This window comes from Schistocerca serialis, chromosome 5 (genome assembly GCF_023864345.2).
Source record: "Schistocerca serialis cubense isolate TAMUIC-IGC-003099 chromosome 5, iqSchSeri2.2, whole genome shotgun sequence".
NCBI lineage: Eukaryota > Metazoa > Arthropoda > Insecta > Orthoptera > Acrididae > Schistocerca > Schistocerca serialis.
The window spans coordinates 477,559,477-477,579,142 of NC_064642.1; the positions used below are offsets into that span (position 1 = coordinate 477,559,477).

Below are 19,666 nucleotides of genomic sequence, written 5' to 3' on the forward strand. Positions count from 1 at the left end.
ACGAAAATTTAATAGTCATGGGGGACTGGAATTCGGTAGTGGGAGAAAGAAAAAGTTGTAGGTGAACATAGAATGGGGTAAGGAATGGAAGAGGAATCCGCGTGGTAGAATTATGCACAGAACATAACTTAATAATAGCCAACACTTGGTTTAACAATCATGAAAGAACATTGTATACGAGGAAGAGGCCTGGAGACACTGGAAAGTTTCAGATGGATTAAATAATGGTAAGACAAAGATTTAGGAATCAGGTTTTAAATTGTAAAACATTTCCAGGGGCAGATATGGACTCTGACCACAATGTATTGCTTATGAACTGAAGATTAAAACTAAACTGCGAAAAGGTGGGTGTTTAAGGAGATGGGATGTGGATAAACTGAATGAACCAGACGTTGTAGAGAGTTTGAGATGGAGCATTGGCGAACGATTGACAAGAACAGGGGAAAAAATACAGTAGAAGAGGAGTGCGTACCTTTCAGAGATGAAATAGTGAAGGCAGCAGGGGATCAAGTAGGTAAAAAGACGAAGGCTAGGAGAAATCCTTGTGGAACAGAAGAGATACTGAATTTAATTGATGAAAGGAGAAAATATAAAAACGCGGTAAATGAAGCAGGCGAAAAGGAATACAAACAGTTGAAAAATGAGATCGACAGGAAGTGCAAAATGGCTAAGGAGAGATGGGTAGAGGACAAATGTAAGGATATAGAGGCATATGTCACTAGGGGTAACATAGATAAACATGGAGAAAAGAGAACCGCTTATATAAATATCAAGAGCTCTAGATGCAAAACCAATTGTAATCAAAGAAGGGAAAGCAGAAAGGTGGAAGGAGTATATATAGGGTCTATACAAGGGCAATGTACTTGAGGGCAATAATATGGAAATGGAAGAGGGCGCACATCAAGATGAATTGGGAGATATGATACTGCGTGAAGAATTTGACAGAGCACTGAAAAGACCCAATTCGAAACAAGGCCCCGGGAGGAGACAACATTCCATTAGGACTGCTGACAGCCTTGAGAGAGCCAGTCACGACAAAACTCTACCATCTGGTGAGCAAGATATGTGCGACAGGCGAAATATCCTCATACTTCAAGAAGAATATAATAATTCCAATCCCAAAGAAAGCAAGTGTTGACAGGTGTGAAAATTTCCGAACTGCCAGTTTAATAAGCCACGGCTGCAAAATACTAAAGCGAATACTTTACAGACGAATGGAAAAACTGGTAGAAGCCGACCTCGGAGAAGATCAATATTTGATTCCGTAGAAATGTTGGAACACGCGAGGCAATACTGACCCTACGACTATCTTAGCAGATAGATTCAGGAAAGACAAACCTTTTCTACCATTTGTAGACTTACAGAAAGCTTCTGACAATGTTGACTGGAATACTCTCTTTCAAATTCTGAAGGTGATAGGTCAAATGCAGCGAGCTTATGGCTATTTACAATTTGTACAGAAACCAGATAGCAGTTAAAAGAGTCGAGGGGCACGAAAGGGAAGCAGTGTTTGGAAAGGGAGTGAGACAGGGTTGTAGCATATCTTTGATGTTATTCACACTGTTTATTGAGCAAGCAGTAAAGGAAACAAATGAAAAATTTGGAGAAGGAATTAAAATCCATGGTGAAGAAAAAAAAAACTTTGAGGTTTACCGATGACATTGTAATTCTGTCAGAGACAGCAAAGGACCCGGAGGAGCAGTTGAATGGAATGGACAGCATCATCAAAGGATGATATAAGATGGACATCAAAGGAATGTAGTCGGAATAAATCCGGTTATGCTGGGCGAATTAGATTAGGAAATTAGACAAAGTAGTAGATCAGCTTTATTATTTGCGTAGCAAAATAAAAGATGGTTGAAAATGATTCAAATGGCTCTGAGCACTATGGGACAACATCTGAGGTCATCAGTCCCCTAGAACCTAGAACTACCTAAACCTAACTAATCGAAGGACGGCACAAACGTCCATGCCCGAGGCAGGTTTCGAACCTGCAACCGTAGCAGTCGCGCGGTTCCGGACTGAAGCGCCTAGAATCGCTCGGCCACAGCAGCTGGCAAAATAACTGATGATGGCCGAAGTAAAGACGTTTTAAAATGTAGACTCGCAATGGCGTGGATAGTGTTTCTGAAGAAGAGAAATCTGTTAACATCGAATATAGATTTAAGTGTCAGGAAGTCTTTTCTCAAAGTATTTGTGTGGAGTGCAGCCATGTATCGATGTGAAACGTGGACGATAAATACTTAACATAAGAAGAGAATAGAAGCTTTCGAAATGTGGTGCTACAGAAGAATGCTGAATATTGGATGGGTAGATCACGTAACTAATGAGGAGGTACTGAATAGAATTGGGGAGAAAAGGAATTTGTTGCACAACATGACAAGAAGAAGGATAGGTTGGTAGGACATGTTCTGAGGCATCAGGGGATCGTCAATTTAGTCTTGGAGGGAAGCGTGGATCGCAAAAATCGTAGAGGGTCACCAAGGGATGAATACACCAAGCAGACTCAGAAGAATGTAGGTTGCAGTAGTCACTCGGAGATGAAGAGGCTTGTGCAGGATAGAGTAGTGTGGAGAGCTGCTTCAAACCAGTCTCTGGATACAAGACCACAACTACAACAATATGAAATCTATTGAGGTGTAATTTTTAAAAAAGTTTTAGCTAACAAGTTGTGAATTTTCTGAGTTTCACAAGTAAATTCTAACATTTATAGCTATCAAATTATCACGTTTTCACTTATTGGAACTATGTGCTGTTTCCCGTGGCACTGGACAGAAACTTCGTAAAGACTTCAGCGACATAGAGTGTGGAACGTGATAAAATAGTAAGAAGACAACAGCTCCACAGACCGCTGTCCCGCCATCAGCAGAAAACGTGATACAAACGTCAGCCTTAACGTAGACATGTAAACAAGATATTATTCGCTGTCGGCTTCAAGGCCCGTCAGTCAGTGCTCCTGTAGTGATCGAAAGGGTTGATTAATGATTAAGCCTGACTAAGAAACACGGAACTTGAGGTAAAACTTCTTCTGGACCTGGCTTCTTCCGTCCACTAAGGCCTGCGTCGGACCAAATGGCTCTGGAAGTGCAGAGGAATTCTCGTATCTGTCAATCCTTTAGGCTTCCTAGGCACTGAGTGCTGTAGCTACAGAAAGCTTTCGTTGTTCCTTTCCCATGGCATTTTGGTAAATGGCAACTGGGTACTTGGAGCTATTGCGTAGCACAACAGCATTAGTAACAAAATTTGAGTAACCATCGACCAGACAAAGTCCCGTAACGTACTAAATCAATTCTGCTAGTATAGCTGTACTACTTTAAAAGCTCAGAAGGTGTCCGTTGTTCCTTCAGTTAGATTTAACATTACGCGTTGATGCTATCGATCGTCTGATCCTGTTTGGTTCTTAACTTAAGCGCTATTAAAGATACCGAATACAACTTTCGCTGTATCTAATGGACTTTGTGCAGCTATTGTGCTTCTTATCAATATTAGAGAATATAGTGAGGTTTACACCAATGATCTATCTACAACACGCAATGGAATCTGACTAAACGACTTTCATCCCGTATGATCAGGGAATAAATAATTTCATTAACAGTTAAAAAAATAATTTTTCAAGCATCGCAGCTATTCTCACTAATTACAGGACATGGAATGCACGTAAACGAAAAGATTTGCTGACAATACTTCATGATGAAAAAAGTTATTAACACGAAATGTTTTCTAATTGAGCTTTAGAACTCATTATTAAAGCAGAAATCCTCTTACCATTACAGTGAGGTAACAAAAGTCAACTGGAAAATTGTGGTGAGATGTGTCCCGAATCAGTTGCTAAGAGCTGATGGCTGGATTCGCCTGTGACGCAGATCCCATGAAGCCTTGGACCTGAGCTGTGAACAAGGCACTGTCCAAGATGGTGATGGTCCTATAATTGTGTGGGCTGTGTTTACATGGAATGGACTGTGTCCTCTGGTCCAACTGAATCGACCATAGAGTGGGAATGGTTATTTTCGATTCATTTATGGAACATAACAGTAATCGAGAGGTCAGATCGTGCACAATATCCTGCACCGGCAACACTTTCGCAATTATGGGCGGCTGTTGAGGCAGCATGGCTCAGCATTTCTCCACGTGACTTCCAAAGACTCATCAAAAACTCTCCGAGTCCACGCCACGTTGAGTTGCTGCACTATGCTGGGCGAAAGGAAGTGAGACACGATATTAGGAGATATTCCATGATTTTCGCCATCTCACTGTATGGTTCCTTACAAGGTTTGGCATCTTAACAAATTTTCTGGTCATTATTGTGTCAGAAAAGTATGATATCATTGAAAGTATGGGACGCATAGCTCTTCTGAACGCATTAAAATTCAAACACTCGCTACAGCACATAGAGGAAATACTAATAATTCCCAAGCGATTGCTATCAAACCTGGCTTCTATTTGCGAAAATCTGTAGAGCACAATGGTAAGATCTTAACTTGGATGAATAACGAAATCAAGTTCCTCTTCCAAACCTTGAACTGAAAACTGATAAAATTTACACACACACAAAATTTTGCTACATAATTCCCTTAGTAACCGAATTTAATTACGGCACGGATAAGATAAATTATGAAAGAAATCATGAACTGAATTCCCAACCAAAATATTTTATCCTAAGTGCGCGCTAAAGCAGCACATGTTTCTCAACAAAGAATCAGACTACGACTAAGAGATGCGCCGAAAATCGACGCCGCGACGCCAAACGCTTCCCACAATCAAGTGGATGCTAAAAATGTCAGCACCCGTTACTCCAACCTCTCACTAATTTACTGTACAAAACTTGAACATGAGTTCGGTGGAAATTTCCACAAATCCCACACTGGTCTGAATGACTAATAGCAAGATGAATGTTTTAAAAGTGCGGGACAAACTGTTGTTTCCGCTGGTTATGCAAAAGGTCAGCGGACGTTACCACTCATCTAGAGAGAGAATTCTACGATCGCATACACCGAGGTAGCTAAAGTCGCTGGATGCACGTATACAGACGGCGTTACTATCGCGTATGCAAGATATAAACGGGCAGTGCATTGGCTGAGCTGTTGTATTCAGGACATTCGTGTGAAAAAGTTTACTACGTGATTATAGCCGCACGACGGAAGTTAACAGACTCTGGACGCGGAATGGTACTTGGAGCTAAATGCATGGGACACCACATTTCAGAAGTCGTTAGGGAATTCAATATTCCGAGATCCACAGTGTCAAGAATGTGCTGAGAATACAACATTTTAGTTATTGCCTGTCATCACAGACAACGCAATGTCCGACGGCCTTCACTTAACGATCGAGAGCAGCGGCATTTGCGTAGATATGGCAGTGCTAACAGACAAGCAACACTTCTTGAAATAACCATAAAAGTCAATATGGGACGCACGGCAACGAGTCGGAATTTGGTGTCAACGAGCGATAGTAGCAGACGACCAACGCGAGTGCCTTCCTAACAGTACGATATCGCGTGCAGCGCCTCTCCTGGGAGTCGGCCGCCGTGGCCGAGCGGTTCTAGGCGCTTCGGGCCGGAACCACGCAGCTGCTACGGTCGCAAGTTCGAATCCTGCCTCGGGCATGGATGTGTGTGATGTCCTTAGGTTAGTTAGGTGTAAGTAGTTCTAAGTCCAGGGGACTGATGTCCCCAGACGTTAGGTCCTATAGTGCTTGAACCATTTGAGCCATTTGAACCTCTCCTGGGCTCGTGACCATATCGGTTGGACCTCAGACGACTGGAAAACCGTCGCCTGGTCAGTTGAGCCCGGATTCCAGTTGATAAGAGCTGATGGTAGTCTTCAACAGTGACGTACACCTCACGAAGCTATGGACTTAAGTTGTGAACAAAATACCGTGCAAGACGAGGGCGGCTCGGTGTGGCCTGTGTTTACATGGAATGGAGTAGGTTATGGTTGTGTTCGATTACTTGATTTGCAGTCTTCCATGACTTCACGTTCCCAAACACCAATGAATTTTCATGGATGACAATGTACCATGCCACCGCGTCACAGTTGCTCGCGACTGATTTGAATTCTAGACAATTCGAGCAATTGATTTTGCCATCCAGATCGCCCGTCATGGATCCGATTGAACATTTACGAGACATAATCGAGAGGTCTGCTCGTGTACAAGACTCTGCACCGCAACACCTTCACAGCTATGGATGGCTTTAGAGGCAGCATGGATCAATATTTCTGCAGAGGACTTCCAGCAACTTGTTGAGTCCATGCCTCGTCGAGTTGCTACACTATGCCGGGCGAAACGAGGTCCGAAACGATACTAGGAGGTATCCCATGACTTTTGTAACCTCAGTGTATACACCATAAGTGTGACATAAAGCCATATTAGTCAGTGTTTACACTTTCAATCAGTCACACGTTCATACACGACAAAGTTAACATTTATCACATTATGGCTAAAGTTTAAGAAAGGATTATGGTATGAGATGGCTCTGAGCACTAAGGAACTTAACATCTGAGGTCATCAGGCCCCTAGAACTTAGAACCACTTAAACCTAACTAACCTAAGGACATCACACACATCCATGCCCGAGGCAAGATTCGAACCTGCTACCGTAGCGGTCGCGTGGTTCCTGACTGAAGTCCCTAGAACCCATCGGCCACACCGGCCGGCTATGGTATGAGATAAAAGGAAATAAAATAAGTAAATGAAAGTGTAGGCTTCCGTGGCTGTGGTCACGGCAGTGGTCACAGTCAATAAAATTATTCAGATCATGTGATTAAAATAAACTAATGGAGGGTCTTTTGAGTGAAACCATTCTACATCTACAGCTACATCTACATCCATACTCCGCAAGGTGTGGCGGAGGGTACCTTGAGTAACTCTATCGGTTCTCCCTTCTATTCCAGTCTCGTATTGTTCGTGGAAAGAAGGATTGTCGGTATGCCTCTGTGTGGGCTCTAATCTCTCTGATTTTATCCTCATGGTCTCTTCGCGAGATATACGTAGGAGGGAGCAATATACTGCTTGACTCTTCGGTGAAGGTATGTTCTCGAAACTTTGACAAAAGCCCGTACCGAGCTACTGAGCGTCTCTCCTGCAGAGTCTTCCACTGGAGTTTATCTATCATCTCCGTAACGCTTTCGCGATTACTAAATGGTCCTGTAACGAAGCGCGCTGCTCTCCGTTGGATCTTCTCTATATCTTCTACCAACCCTATCTGATACGGATCCCACACTGCTGAGCAGTATTCAAGCAGTGGGCGAACAAGCGAGCTGTAACCTACTTCCTTTGTTTTCGGATTGCATTTCCTTAGGATTCTTCCAATGAATCTCAGTCTGGCATCTGCTTTACCGACGATCAACATTATATGATCATTCCATTTTAAATCACTCCTAATGCGTACTCCCAGATAATTTATGGTATTAACTGCTTCCAGTTGCTGACCTGCTATTTTGTAGCTAAATGATAAAGTATCTATCTTTCTGTCTAATCGCAGCACATTACACTTGTCTACATTGAGATTCAATTGCCATTCCCTGCACCATGCGTCAATTCGCTGCAGATCCTCCTGCATTTCAGTACAATTTTCCATTGTTACAACCTCTCGATACACCACAGCATCATCTGCAAAAAGCCTCAGTGAACTTCCGATGTCATCCACAAGGTCATTTATGTATATTGTGAATAGCAACGGTCCTATGACACTCCCCTGCGGCACACCTGAAATCACTCTTACTTCGGAAGACTTCTCTCCATTGAGAATGACATGCTGCGTCCTGTTATCTAGGAACTCCTCAATCCAATCACACAATTGGTCTGATAGTCCATATGCTCTTACTTTGTTCATTAAACGACTGTGGGGAACTGTATCGAACGCCTTGCGGAAGTCAAGAAACACGGCATCTACCTGTGAACCCGTGTCTATGGCCCTCTGAGTCTCGTGGACGAATAGCGCGAGCTGGGTTTCACATGACCGTCTTTTTCGAAACCCATGCTGATTCCTACAGAGTAGATTTCTAGTCTCCAGAAAAGTCATTATGCTCGAACACAATACGTGTTCCAAAATTCTACAACTGATCGACGTTAGAGATATAGGTCTATAGTTCTGCACATCTGCTCGACGTCCCTTCTTGAAAACGGGGATGACCTGTGCCCTTTTCCAATCCTTTGGAACGTTACGCTCTTCTAGAGACCTACGGTACACCGCTGCAAGAAGGGGGGCAAGTTCCTTCGCGTACTCTGTGTAAAATTGAACTGGTATCCCATCAGGTCCAGAGGCCTTTCCTCTTTTGAGTGATTTTAATTGTTTCTCTATCCCTCTGTCGTCTATTTCGATATCTACCATTTTGTCATCTGTGCGACAATCTAGAGAAGGAACTACAGTGCAATCTTCCTCTGTGAAACAACTTTGGAAAAAGACATTTAGTATTTCGGCCTTTAGTCTGTCATCCTCTGTTTCAGTACCATTTTGGTCACAGTGTGTCTGGACATTTTGTTTTGATCCACCTACCGCTTTGACATAAGACCAAAATTTCTTAGGATTTTCTGCCAAGTCAGTACATAGAACTTTACTTTCGAATTCATTGAACGCCTCTGGCATAGCCCTCCTCACATTACATTTCGCTTCGCGTAATTTTTGTTTGTCTGCAAGGCTTTGGCTATCAAACCGATGCAAGCATTATTAAAGCTAACTTGAATGAACTTCGACGCGATCAGTAGACCCATCACCAAGTTCCACTGGCACCAAGGATATATGGTGTAACTAAGGACCACAGAGAGACTTTTCCTCTACGGCCGATTATGAAGAGCGTTAATTCACCGACATAGTCTAGCAAAAGAACTGGCTCTGAAATTTCCACATTTTGTGACCTACACAGATTCATACATCAAGGACTCCACCCACTTTGTTGCACTTTTAAAAGATAAATTAACCTCGGCTACAGACCTAATAGTCAGCTTCGCGTCTCGGTGTAGCCACGGGGTCCAGGGGGCCTCGTCACGGTCCGTGCGGCTCCCCCCCCCCCCATCGGAGGTACAAGTCCTCCCTCGGGCAATGGTGCGTGTGTTGCCCATAGCGTAAGTTAGTTTAAGTTAGATTAAGTAGTGGGTAGGCTTAGTGACCGATGACCTTAGCAGTTTGGTCCCATAAGACCTTACCACAAATTTCTAAGTTAGCTTCGACTTGACGTCTTTATTCACGAATGTTCCACTGTCAGAGAAAGTGAACATCTTAAAGGAACGCATCGCACACGATGTCTGCGAGCTAGCGCGCCACTGTTTAACGACTACCTATTTCAGATGGAAATGAGAATTTTGTAAACAGTCAGACGGTGAGCTATGGGTTCCCCTGTGTCGCCTATTGCAACAGATACCTTCGTGGAAGCATGTGAAGAAACAGAACTCCAGTCCGCGCCTTCACGCCAAGAATGCTGGCGCCGATATGTTGATTGCACCTGCGTTACGTGGCCACATGGAGAAGAAGAGCTAAAGAACTTCCGCCAGCACCTGAGACAGCAGCGCAGCAAAATTCAGTGCACTACGGAGATAGAAAAGAATGAGGTGCTGCCTTGCCTCGACCTGAAAGTTTATCGAGAATCTGGTGGTAAACTTGGCCACAGGGTATACAGAAAGCCCACGGGCATCGGCAGGTACCTACATGCCTGCTCCCATCACCATCCCACGCAGAAGAAATCCATTTTGCGCACTTAAACCAAGAGGGCCCACGGGATTAGCGGTGAAGAACGTCTCGAGGCTGAACTGCAATGCCTCAGGAAACAATGATTATGGTATGAAGATGATAGATGAAACTATGGTGACAAACAATGAAGGCAGAAGGGTAGTGGCAGAAGGAAGCGCAAAACATCGCGCTACCGTGATATCGCGTCACAGCAAGAACAGTGACACAACTCAAAAATCCACTACGTGAGAAAAATTGACTTTAAGGAATTCTGTAAAATTGTATGACCTTCCTTAAAATTTCCGCTATTTTTGGCAGTAAATTTCATTATATTTTATATACAACTATAATATGAACGTATAGTTCTCTTCTCGTCGAATGTCAGGAGGTATAAGGCAATTATTAATTAATCTTTTGAGATGTGTCACTTTTCTTGATTCTCTAAAAACTTTTTTTGTTTTTGCTATGACCCCTCACATAATACTTATGCCACTTTCTCACACCAAATAATATATATTTTTCTTTACTCACTGTAGTATAATATGACATTAGCATCTCCTTCTGGCCAAATTAGTACTTAAGCTAGAATAGAAATTGAAAACGAGTTGAAATTGTTTTATTAGCAAAATAAAAAACCCAAAATTATAATTTGTGAAAATAAGCTAAAATTTAAGTGACATAACTTCCGAAAACATAGCATCATAACCCGACTTGTGGAACGTAGGAATACTTTCCACCGGCAAGATTGACTCAATATGAACTTCCTTTATAACAGAAATTTCCCTATTTTTCTTGTATACTGCAACGCACGACACTTCCTAATATTTACAACAGCTGTAATCGTCAAAACAGTGTCTGTTGCTTTATATACCGGGTGATCGAAAAGTCAGTATAAATTTGAAAACTTAATAAACCACGGAATGATGTAGATAGAGAGGTAAAAATTAATACACAAGCTTCCTTTCCTTTATTGAGTTTCGATTCCCCCTAAAGGGGGCGGGCTGGCAGCAGCTTATTACGCCGCTCTTCAGCCTACAGAATTTGTTTTAAAAAGATGAAGATAATAAAAATAATAACAGTTGGCGATAAAATCGGTGACTTAAAGGTAAAATGGCAGAAAATACTGGAGCTTAAAACATAAAACACAGGGTGGACGATGCTAATAAAATACACAAGAAGCAGAAAAAAGAATAGACAGACAATTAAAAACAACGGCGACAGTCTGGTTTCTGTTCACAAGAGATATAAAATGCACACCCAGCGACAGCATGATTTCTGTTCGCAACACTGCAGAAAGACGCACAACACTGAACACTCACTTAAACACTGCCCTAAAAAATTGGCACAAATATGACATACCACACCCGAGAGCAGGTGGGGGGAAACTGGTCAGATGACGGGAAGAAGGGGGGGGGGAAGGAGAGGAAAAGTGAAGGGGGAGGGGGTAAAGGAGCCAATGGAAGATGAAGATACATAAGAGGGGGGGGGTGCTGAGCAGGCGTGCCTGAGAGTGGGGAAGGCAGAGGAGGGGAGTCTAAAAGGACGCGGGGGTGGGGGGGAGAAAGGTGATAGGGAGAGGGTAGGTGGGGAGAAAACACAGGATGGAGGGGGGGGGCAGGAAGAGGGAGCCCAGGGAAAGGACGGAGGAAAGGAGGGGGGGTGAGGATCAGAGTTGATAGGAAGGATAAATGGAGGGAGAGAGGGCATCATCCGGGAGGGGGAGTTGAGGAAAGCCGCCTTAGGCAAGGAGATGTAGGGTGTAGAGATGGTGAGTAGGGGGGACACAACGGTGAAGACGTGGCAGGGGGCGGGGATGGGAGAGGAGAGGAGCAACCAGGAGGTGACGGGCTTCAAGACGGCGGGAGGTGTAGAGAATGCGGTTGTGGTCGAGGAATAGGAGCAGATGGGGGAAAGGAACACATGCTTGGAATGACATGGGGTTTTATTAGAACCAAAAAATAAACAAAGTTCACAAAATGTCCGACAGATGGCGCTGGACAGCAAAACGTCAGTGACTGGTCATGACAATCATGTATAAAAGGAGCTGTAATGGGAGAGAGAATCAGATGCGCCAGCAGTCGTATCATGTTGACGTTACCCGAAAAGGCACTTTTAGTGAAGCTGTATTATCAGAATGGGAAATTTGCTAGTCAAGGCGTTACGATCCTATCGCCATAGGAAGGGGATTCGAACGGGTCAAGGTCCGGTGACAAATGCAGCTGTGGCGAGAATGATTTTGAAGCTCGAAGCCACGAGTTGTTTAGACGATAGACCCCGTAGTGGCCGACCAAGCACAAGGCGTAATGCTGCTGAGACAGTTCAGGACGTAATGGAGACTGTAGCGGGTTCATCTATGCACGGGGAAGTCAGCGCTCGTGCAGTCCCACGTCGCACCGGCATTCCATACACTACTGTTTGGTTGGCGTTCCCTCCGTACAAAATCTATTGCCATCATGAACTGTTAACTGGCGATTTAGTGAAGCATAGGGCATTTATAGTGTGGGCGTTTCAAAAGATGGCGGAAGATGAAGATTGGTTGAGTAGCGTGTTGTGGACCTACGAAGCTCATTTCACGCTCCGAGGGTCTGTAAACGCCCATAACTGCAGAATTTGGACCACCGAAAATCCCAGAACTGTCGTGGAAACTCCATTGCACGACGAGAAAGTCACGGTATGGGTTGGATTTACCACATCTACCGTTATCGGGCCTTTTTTCTTCGAGGAAATGCGTGATTCTGGTTTTGTAACTGCTACCGTGACGGGTGAGAGGTACGCCGATATGTTACAGAATCGCATCATCCCCACATAGCTGATAAACACCTGCTGGAACGTACGATGTTTATGCAGGATGGCGCTCCACCTCATATTGGTAGACTCATGAAAGATCTCTTGCGCACGTCGTTTGGTGATGATCGTGTGCTCAGCAGCCACTTTCGTCATGCTTGGCCTCCCAGGTCACCAGACCTCAGTCCATGCGATTATTGGCTTTGGGGTTACCTGAAGTCGCAAGTGTATCGTGATCGACCGACGTCTCTAGGGATGCTGGAAGACAAAATCCGCCGCCAATGCCTCACCATAGCTCCAGACATGCTTTACAGTGCTGTTCACAACATTGTTCCTCGACTACAGCTATTGTTGAGGAATGATATTGGACATTTTTTAAACTTTAGTATTTTTTGGTTCTAATAAAACCCCATGTCATTCCAAGCATGTGAAACAATTTGTACCTCTCTATATACATTATTCCGTGATTTATTCAGTTTTGAAATTTATACTGACTTTTTGATCACCCGGTATATTTCCATGTCTAAAGCAAATTGTTATGTAAGATAAAGACTCGCTATAAACACAGACATTGTAATAACGGTGGTATGTTGCTATGAGACTAAAACGCTGATGTCATCAATTCCAGACTTACATACTACTTAATCTAACTTCAGCTAACTTACGGTAAGCACAACACAAATACCTTTGCCTGTGGGACGACTCCAACATCCGACGGGGGGGAGCCGCGCAAACCGTGGCCGGGCGCCCTAGTACTTGCGGCTACCCCACGCGGCTTGTAATATTGAACTATATTAAAAATTACGTTCAACTTATTTTATACGTGAAAAGCGTTACTGTTGAATGACCCAGGTACACCCGCCAGTAGCAAATTTAAAGGGACAATGTTCTTGCCTTGGCGAATCATAAAGTAGACTACAGCACAACTGCCACAGACAAATTGCGAGAGACAGATGTGACTTTTTTCGTGCACGTTTGGGCACTTCAGACGTATTTTTCAGTGAATAAACTAAAAATTGCAATTTTTTGACTTGTCACTTTTGTTACTGCGGTGCGATATGCTCAAGAGGGGCACTGCACGTGTGAACGGAATTCCCCGTCGAGCAGGTATCACACCGATTTCTTGAAGCATTAACTGAATAAAAGGTGTTCTTGACTCGCCGAAAGATGTCATTGACAAGCTGTATTGAGCATACAAAAACGGATATCTGGACACGGAACATACAGCGTGATTATAATTAAACTTTCAAACCGCTGTGGAAATAACACCACTGTTCAGAATGACGCGCATTGCAATGGAATATTATCGGAGAATGGGGAAAACGTATGGCAGACGAAATATAAACAGTTACAAAATGTAGCAATAGATGGCGCTGTATGCATGATAAATTAATAGTGGTCGACTACAATGACAAATGAATCGTACAACAGTGCCTAAGACGTACGTTTGACGTTAAACAACTGTACTATTCAGTGTGCATGGGTGTACAAGTGTGATACTGTTAGTTACGTAAGCCCATCCACCAAGGCAAGGTCGTATCACATCGGATGGAAAAAAATCGTTCTTAATTGCCTTGAGGCCAAAAACCGCATAAAAAGCATCACTCACATCTGTTGGTAATGGTCCTGAGGCCAAAAACTGCATAAAAAGCATCAGTCAAAATCAATTCGGATTATTCCAGAATGAGATTTTCACTCTGCAGCGGAGTGTGCGCTGATATGAAACATCCTTAAAGATTAAAACTGTGTGCCGGACCGAGAGTGGAACTCGGAACCTTTGCCTTTCAAGGGCAAGTGCTCTACCAACCTTTCTTTTTTTTTGTCTCATTTCGTTGTATACTGTTCGTTCAATTTGTTCGGGGCGGACGTCCGATGACACCCGTTTAGGTACTTAGTTGATCCATTCACTCAGTTTTTTATTACATAGGGTAGCTAACCCTCTAACCAAACACGCTGAGCTACCATCCCGGCGCCATCTGAGCTACCCAACCACGACTCACACCCCGTCTTCACAGCTTTACTTCGACCAGTATCCGTCTCCTACCTTCCAAACTTCACAGAAACTCTCCTGCGAAAGTTGCAGAACTAGCACTCCTGGAAAAAAGGATATTGCGGAGACTTGGCTTTGTCACACCCAGGAAGTCTCGTTCGGGCACACAGTTTTAATCTGATTATTAATTTCCATGTGACTAGCGCAAAACATGTTCAGTATGATGTCCACAGTTTTCTGCAACAAGTAGATATCAAGAAACAGCATGTTCCACAACTGATCGAAGTGTTTCCACTGTCTTGTTCAGAATGCTTTGCGCAATGCGTGCCTTCAATGCAGATAACTTTGCACTGAACACAACACCTTTCAGATAGCCCCTGAATCAGAAGTCACACGAATTAAGGTCGGGTGATCGGGACGGTCAGGCTGTAGGGAAATAGCGGCTGATAATGCTAGCATTTCCGAAATGGGGCTTCAGGAGCTGCTTGACTGGATTTCCAATGCGCGGAGGTGCGCCATCCTGCATAAAAATGATCCCATCCACACTGTTGGAGACCTGGAATGACGTGGTCACGCAAGAGACATTCATAGCGTTCACCTGTGAAGGTACAGATAACAGGACCGGAAGCACCAGTCTCTTCGAGAAAATATGGCTCTATGATAAATGAATCCGTAAATCCGCATCACAAAGTGACCTTTTCTAGATGAAGTGGTACTGGTTGATTTGCGTGTGGATTTTCGGTTCCCCAAATCCTACAATTCCTTTTTATTGACATATCCTGTCGGGTGAAAGTGAGTTTCGCCTGTCCACAAAATCTTCCACGGCGAATCATTGTCCGGTTCCATGCGAGCAAGAAATTCTAAAGCAAAGGTCTGTCTTGTTGGCAGGTCAACAGGAAGAAACTCGTGCACAAGGGTAATTCTGAATGGATAGCAAAAAACAATGTTTCGTAGGATTTTACGCACAGTGTTCACACGTATGTCCAATGTTCGGGCAATTCTCCGTGCACTACACGTTTGCATACCACCACTCGTCTCCTCCTGCATTGCTGTGTCCACTGCTTCCACTGACGTCGAATCAATTCCTTTTCTGCCTGTACCAAGTTGCACACTAAAAGAACCCGTATTTTCGAATTTCCGAATCATTTTATGCAGACCTGCGGACCAACGCCTTTTTTCAAACCCATCAGTGTCCGGAACTTCTGCAGAGCGACGTGTGCTCAGTCATCATTCTTGTAAACAGCTTTACAAGCACAGCGCGATCCTGCACTGAGACAGTCACGGCGAACATCGCAGACGCGAAAGGAGGAAAAGCCGTGTACCCGATTTTTTCCCCATTATTGTCATTTCCATTCCCCATCAGGGGCGGGCTGGCAGCAGCAGTGTAAAGGGCGTGTTTATACCGACTTCAATGGGTCGTGCGCATGACAGTTGTCTCCATTTGCGTCTTCTGACGCATACAACGCCACTGCCGTCGTCCTCCCGAATGCGAGTCCAGTGTGCTAACCACTGCGCCACCTCGCTCGGTCGACGCGTTTATGGTGGACTCAGTGCGCTTTTAAAAATACATAACAACATTCGTTCTACATCACTGGATAGCAATATAGACTCCAATTGTTAAGCATTTAGCTACCCAGGTAATTGTCACACTCTTTTCCTGCACCATGTGTAACCAGATTACACAAGAATGTCTTATGAACAATTTATCTTCCTAAGCAGAACTTTAATAAGCGATATTCACATTTCAGAATTGTAGGAGATAATAGTGTGATTCTGTTACAGATCGGAGCTAGATTATCTGACTTTTGGCTCGTTTATTATTGATATAGACTAACCGTGTTAGACATACCCGGACACCGACAGCAGAAAAATGGTTCAAATGGCTCTGAGCACTATGGGACTTAACATCTGAGCTCATCAGTCCCCTATAACTTAGAACTACTTAAACCTAACTAACCTAAGGACATCACACACATCCATGCCCGAGGCAGGATTCGAACCTGCGACCGTAGCGGTCACGCGGTTCCAGACTGAAGTGCCTAGAACCGCACGGCCACACCGGCCGGCCCGACAGCAGATTTAACGATCTAAAATAGATTATTTACATTACAAACGTTTCTATACTTAGTGTTGGTTTCCTTTTATACATAGTGTGGCGTGGGAAATATTTTCAGCAATGACCATGATCAGAGATTTTCGGCCTTCCATACGTCTAAATGCGTAATTTTAGTAAATTCCTAAAATACTTCGTTTTGTTTTCAGGAAGAAAAGGTGATTTCGAAACCAGAAGCAACGAAGTTCTGGAGCTGTCGAATTCGCAGCACATTTCCAAAAGGAAAGGTACGTAATTTTTGGCCTCTAAATACATTTCTATTTGAAATAAAGATGCTGAAGGTGAGCACCACGAAGCTTTCAGTTTCGCTAAGTTCCAAATTACTTGAGCCTACTGATACCCACCACATATTTTAAATTATTTCTTAATGTTGATATTGTTAAACTTACGATGTGAAGGAAAAGATACCGTGTAACATTCCTGCTGAATCATGTTAATCTTTCTGAACTGAATTTCTATAAACACAAATTTAGAAAAGGAACAAAAATTGGAGGATTAGTGGTGCGTTTTTCTACGGGAAAGGAACAATTTTTCACGCAGTTGCTTGAAGAAGCACCACGTAGTGAACACACTGACTGATGTGTCGCTCACACCGGCACAGGGAAAACAGAGATCAAAGTTTACTAAACCTCATTTATCAAGGAAAGAAACCTCTGCTTCGACGATAATAACAAAATCACAAATACAGTGTCTCACAGGTATGAAGACATGACAGTATGATTCCAGAGTGTGATTCCAGAGTGTGAACAAGTAACACACCTATTATTTTCGTAGACAAATACACTTGCATGGAACGTAGGCTAAAAGGATTAAGTTGTCCTGAATAATACCAGAACAGGAACAAAATAGTCTGTCCTGGATGCAGTCTAATTTAACCAAGGGAAACATTTACGAATGTCCCTATGATGGACTTCTAGAGCGTTCTAAGACGATCGGGTGGATAGCCCGCCCGGTGGCTACTTAACGCTCTCGAAGCCGGAAGAACTGACCTGTACAGCTCTGACGCCGACCTTTATAGCGGCCGGCGGCAGAACACTTGCGCCACTATCTTTTGGTCACATGTGTCGCCACATGAATAGGTCCCTCGGGAACGGCGACCTCTGGTAGCGCTGGGAGCACCGTCTGGTATCCGTCCGTTACTTCGACAGAGCGGGTTCGTGACGCTGAGGCGTGCAGACGCCATGTCGGCTGCACGCGTGCCCAAGTTGCCGGAAAGGTTGCCGATCGCTTTTCCGAAGATCTCCAGTATAGTACGGACAACTAAAAATAAAGTTCTTTAATGCCCATTAAAGATCCTAACGAAAGCAATTCACGGGAAGCATTATTAAGAATTCTCTCTGACTTTTTCGAAATTGAGGTTGCAGACTATTGTGTACCTACGCTATATCCTTTACCAAGAAGAAATTTTAATGGTGATTTGTAGATTGGGATCCATAGTCAAAGTAAACTTATTGAAAGAGAACATACTTCTTCCATAGGCTTGGTTCTTTCTTTTTACTTAAACCTCTTAATGAAATAAGTTAATCTTGACCGTGAAGGTAGTTGGCAATTCTGTTACTGTGAACAGTTCAGTGATTGAATAGTTAAAAAGTCACTAGAGTTGGAAAGTCCCAAAGCCAACTGAAAATTGAAGCTGAATTACATCATGGGCAGGCAGAGATTCTGAAATTTGATATTGAATTGTAAGGCATACATTGGAGCAGATATAGACTCGGATCAAAATTTAACAATGATGAAGAGGAGGCTGAAGTTTAACAGTGTCGTTCAGAAGAATCAGTGTAGAGAGAAGTGGGATAGCGAAGTAGTGAGAAATGCTGAGATGCGGTTGAAGTTCTCTGGGGCTGTAGATACTGCTGTAATGAATGCCAAGTAGGTGGCTTAATTGATGTGGAATGGACATCTACAAAAGGGTACTCACAGAATGTGGAAAGACAAACATAGGTATGAAAAAAGCTTGAGCAAAAGGACAAATACTTCAGTTGGTCGACGAGAGAAGAGAGTGCAAAAATGTTTAGAGAAATTTAGCGATACTGAAACACGAGTCACTTAGGAATCCTGACAAAAACAGAGAACTGATGATGAAATGGCTGCAGGAAGAATGTGAAGAAATCGATAAGGAAATAATTGTCCGAAGGACAGATGCTGCATATAGGAAAATGAAAACGACCTTTCGTAAAATTAATTGCAAGGGTGTCAAAATCAAGACTGCAGTGATAATGCCACTGTCAATCGCAGATGAGAGAGTGGGTAAGGGGAAAGAATACACTGAGGGACTCTATAAGAGGAAGGACTTTTATGATTACGTGAGTGATGAATATATGGGAGTCAATATAGAAGACATAAGGGACCCAGTATTAGAGTTCAATAAATCTTTAAATAAGGCTGAAGAGGTAGTTAACATTCCTTCATAGTTTCTTAAACCACTGGGGGAAAGAGACAACCAGATAAATATTGCTTTTGGTATGAAAGCAAGACGTAAGAGAAATCAGAATATGTTTGTAAATTTTGTTGACTTGAAAAGGCATTCGACAAAGTGAAATTTTGCAAGACGTTCGGAATTCTGGCCAAAACAAGAAAAAGCTTTAAGAAAAGATGGATACTTACAAGAACCACGAGGGAACAGTATGAATGGAAGACCAGTATTACGGGACAGGTTTTCCAGAAATAGTTCAAATGGCTCTGAGCACTATGGGATTCAACTTCTGAGGTCATTAGTCCCCTAGAACTTGGAACTAGTTAAACCGAACTAACCTAAGGACATCACACACATCCATGCCCGAGGTAGGATTCGAACCTGCTACCGTAGCGGTCTCGCGGTTCCAGACTGCAGCGCCTAGAACCGCACGGCCACTTCGGCCGGCCCTGAAATAGTCTCACAACGTATGTAGAGCAGTAATGGAACTCCCATTTGATCAGAATACTTAATTTACATCAATAAAAACAATATTCCCCAGTACTAGTGATTTACGGTAAAAAACTAATGCAGCCTTCCTATTCTCTTACACTTAATTCATATTTGCAAGCAGTGTAGTTGCGGGACAGTGTTGGAAGCACACTGGATGATTAGAAGGGACACGGACATTCTAGAAGCCATAAGAGGCAGCCATCCTCAGAGACA

The 19,666-nt window shown here is 43.4% G+C and overlaps 1 protein-coding gene across 1 annotated transcript in view; it reads left to right on the forward strand.

Moving 5' to 3' along the window:
- Nucleotides 1-16,783, forward strand: part of LOC126482009 (opioid-binding protein/cell adhesion molecule homolog) — a 361,349-nt gene extending 344,566 nt beyond the window's left edge. The window contains exon 8 of the mRNA XM_050105976.1: nt 16,698-16,783. Coding sequence (XP_049961933.1) covers nt 16,698-16,783 — 86 coding nt within the window. The remainder of the gene's footprint in view (nt 1-16,697) is intronic.
- Nucleotides 16,784-19,666: the final 2,883 nt, after the last annotated feature.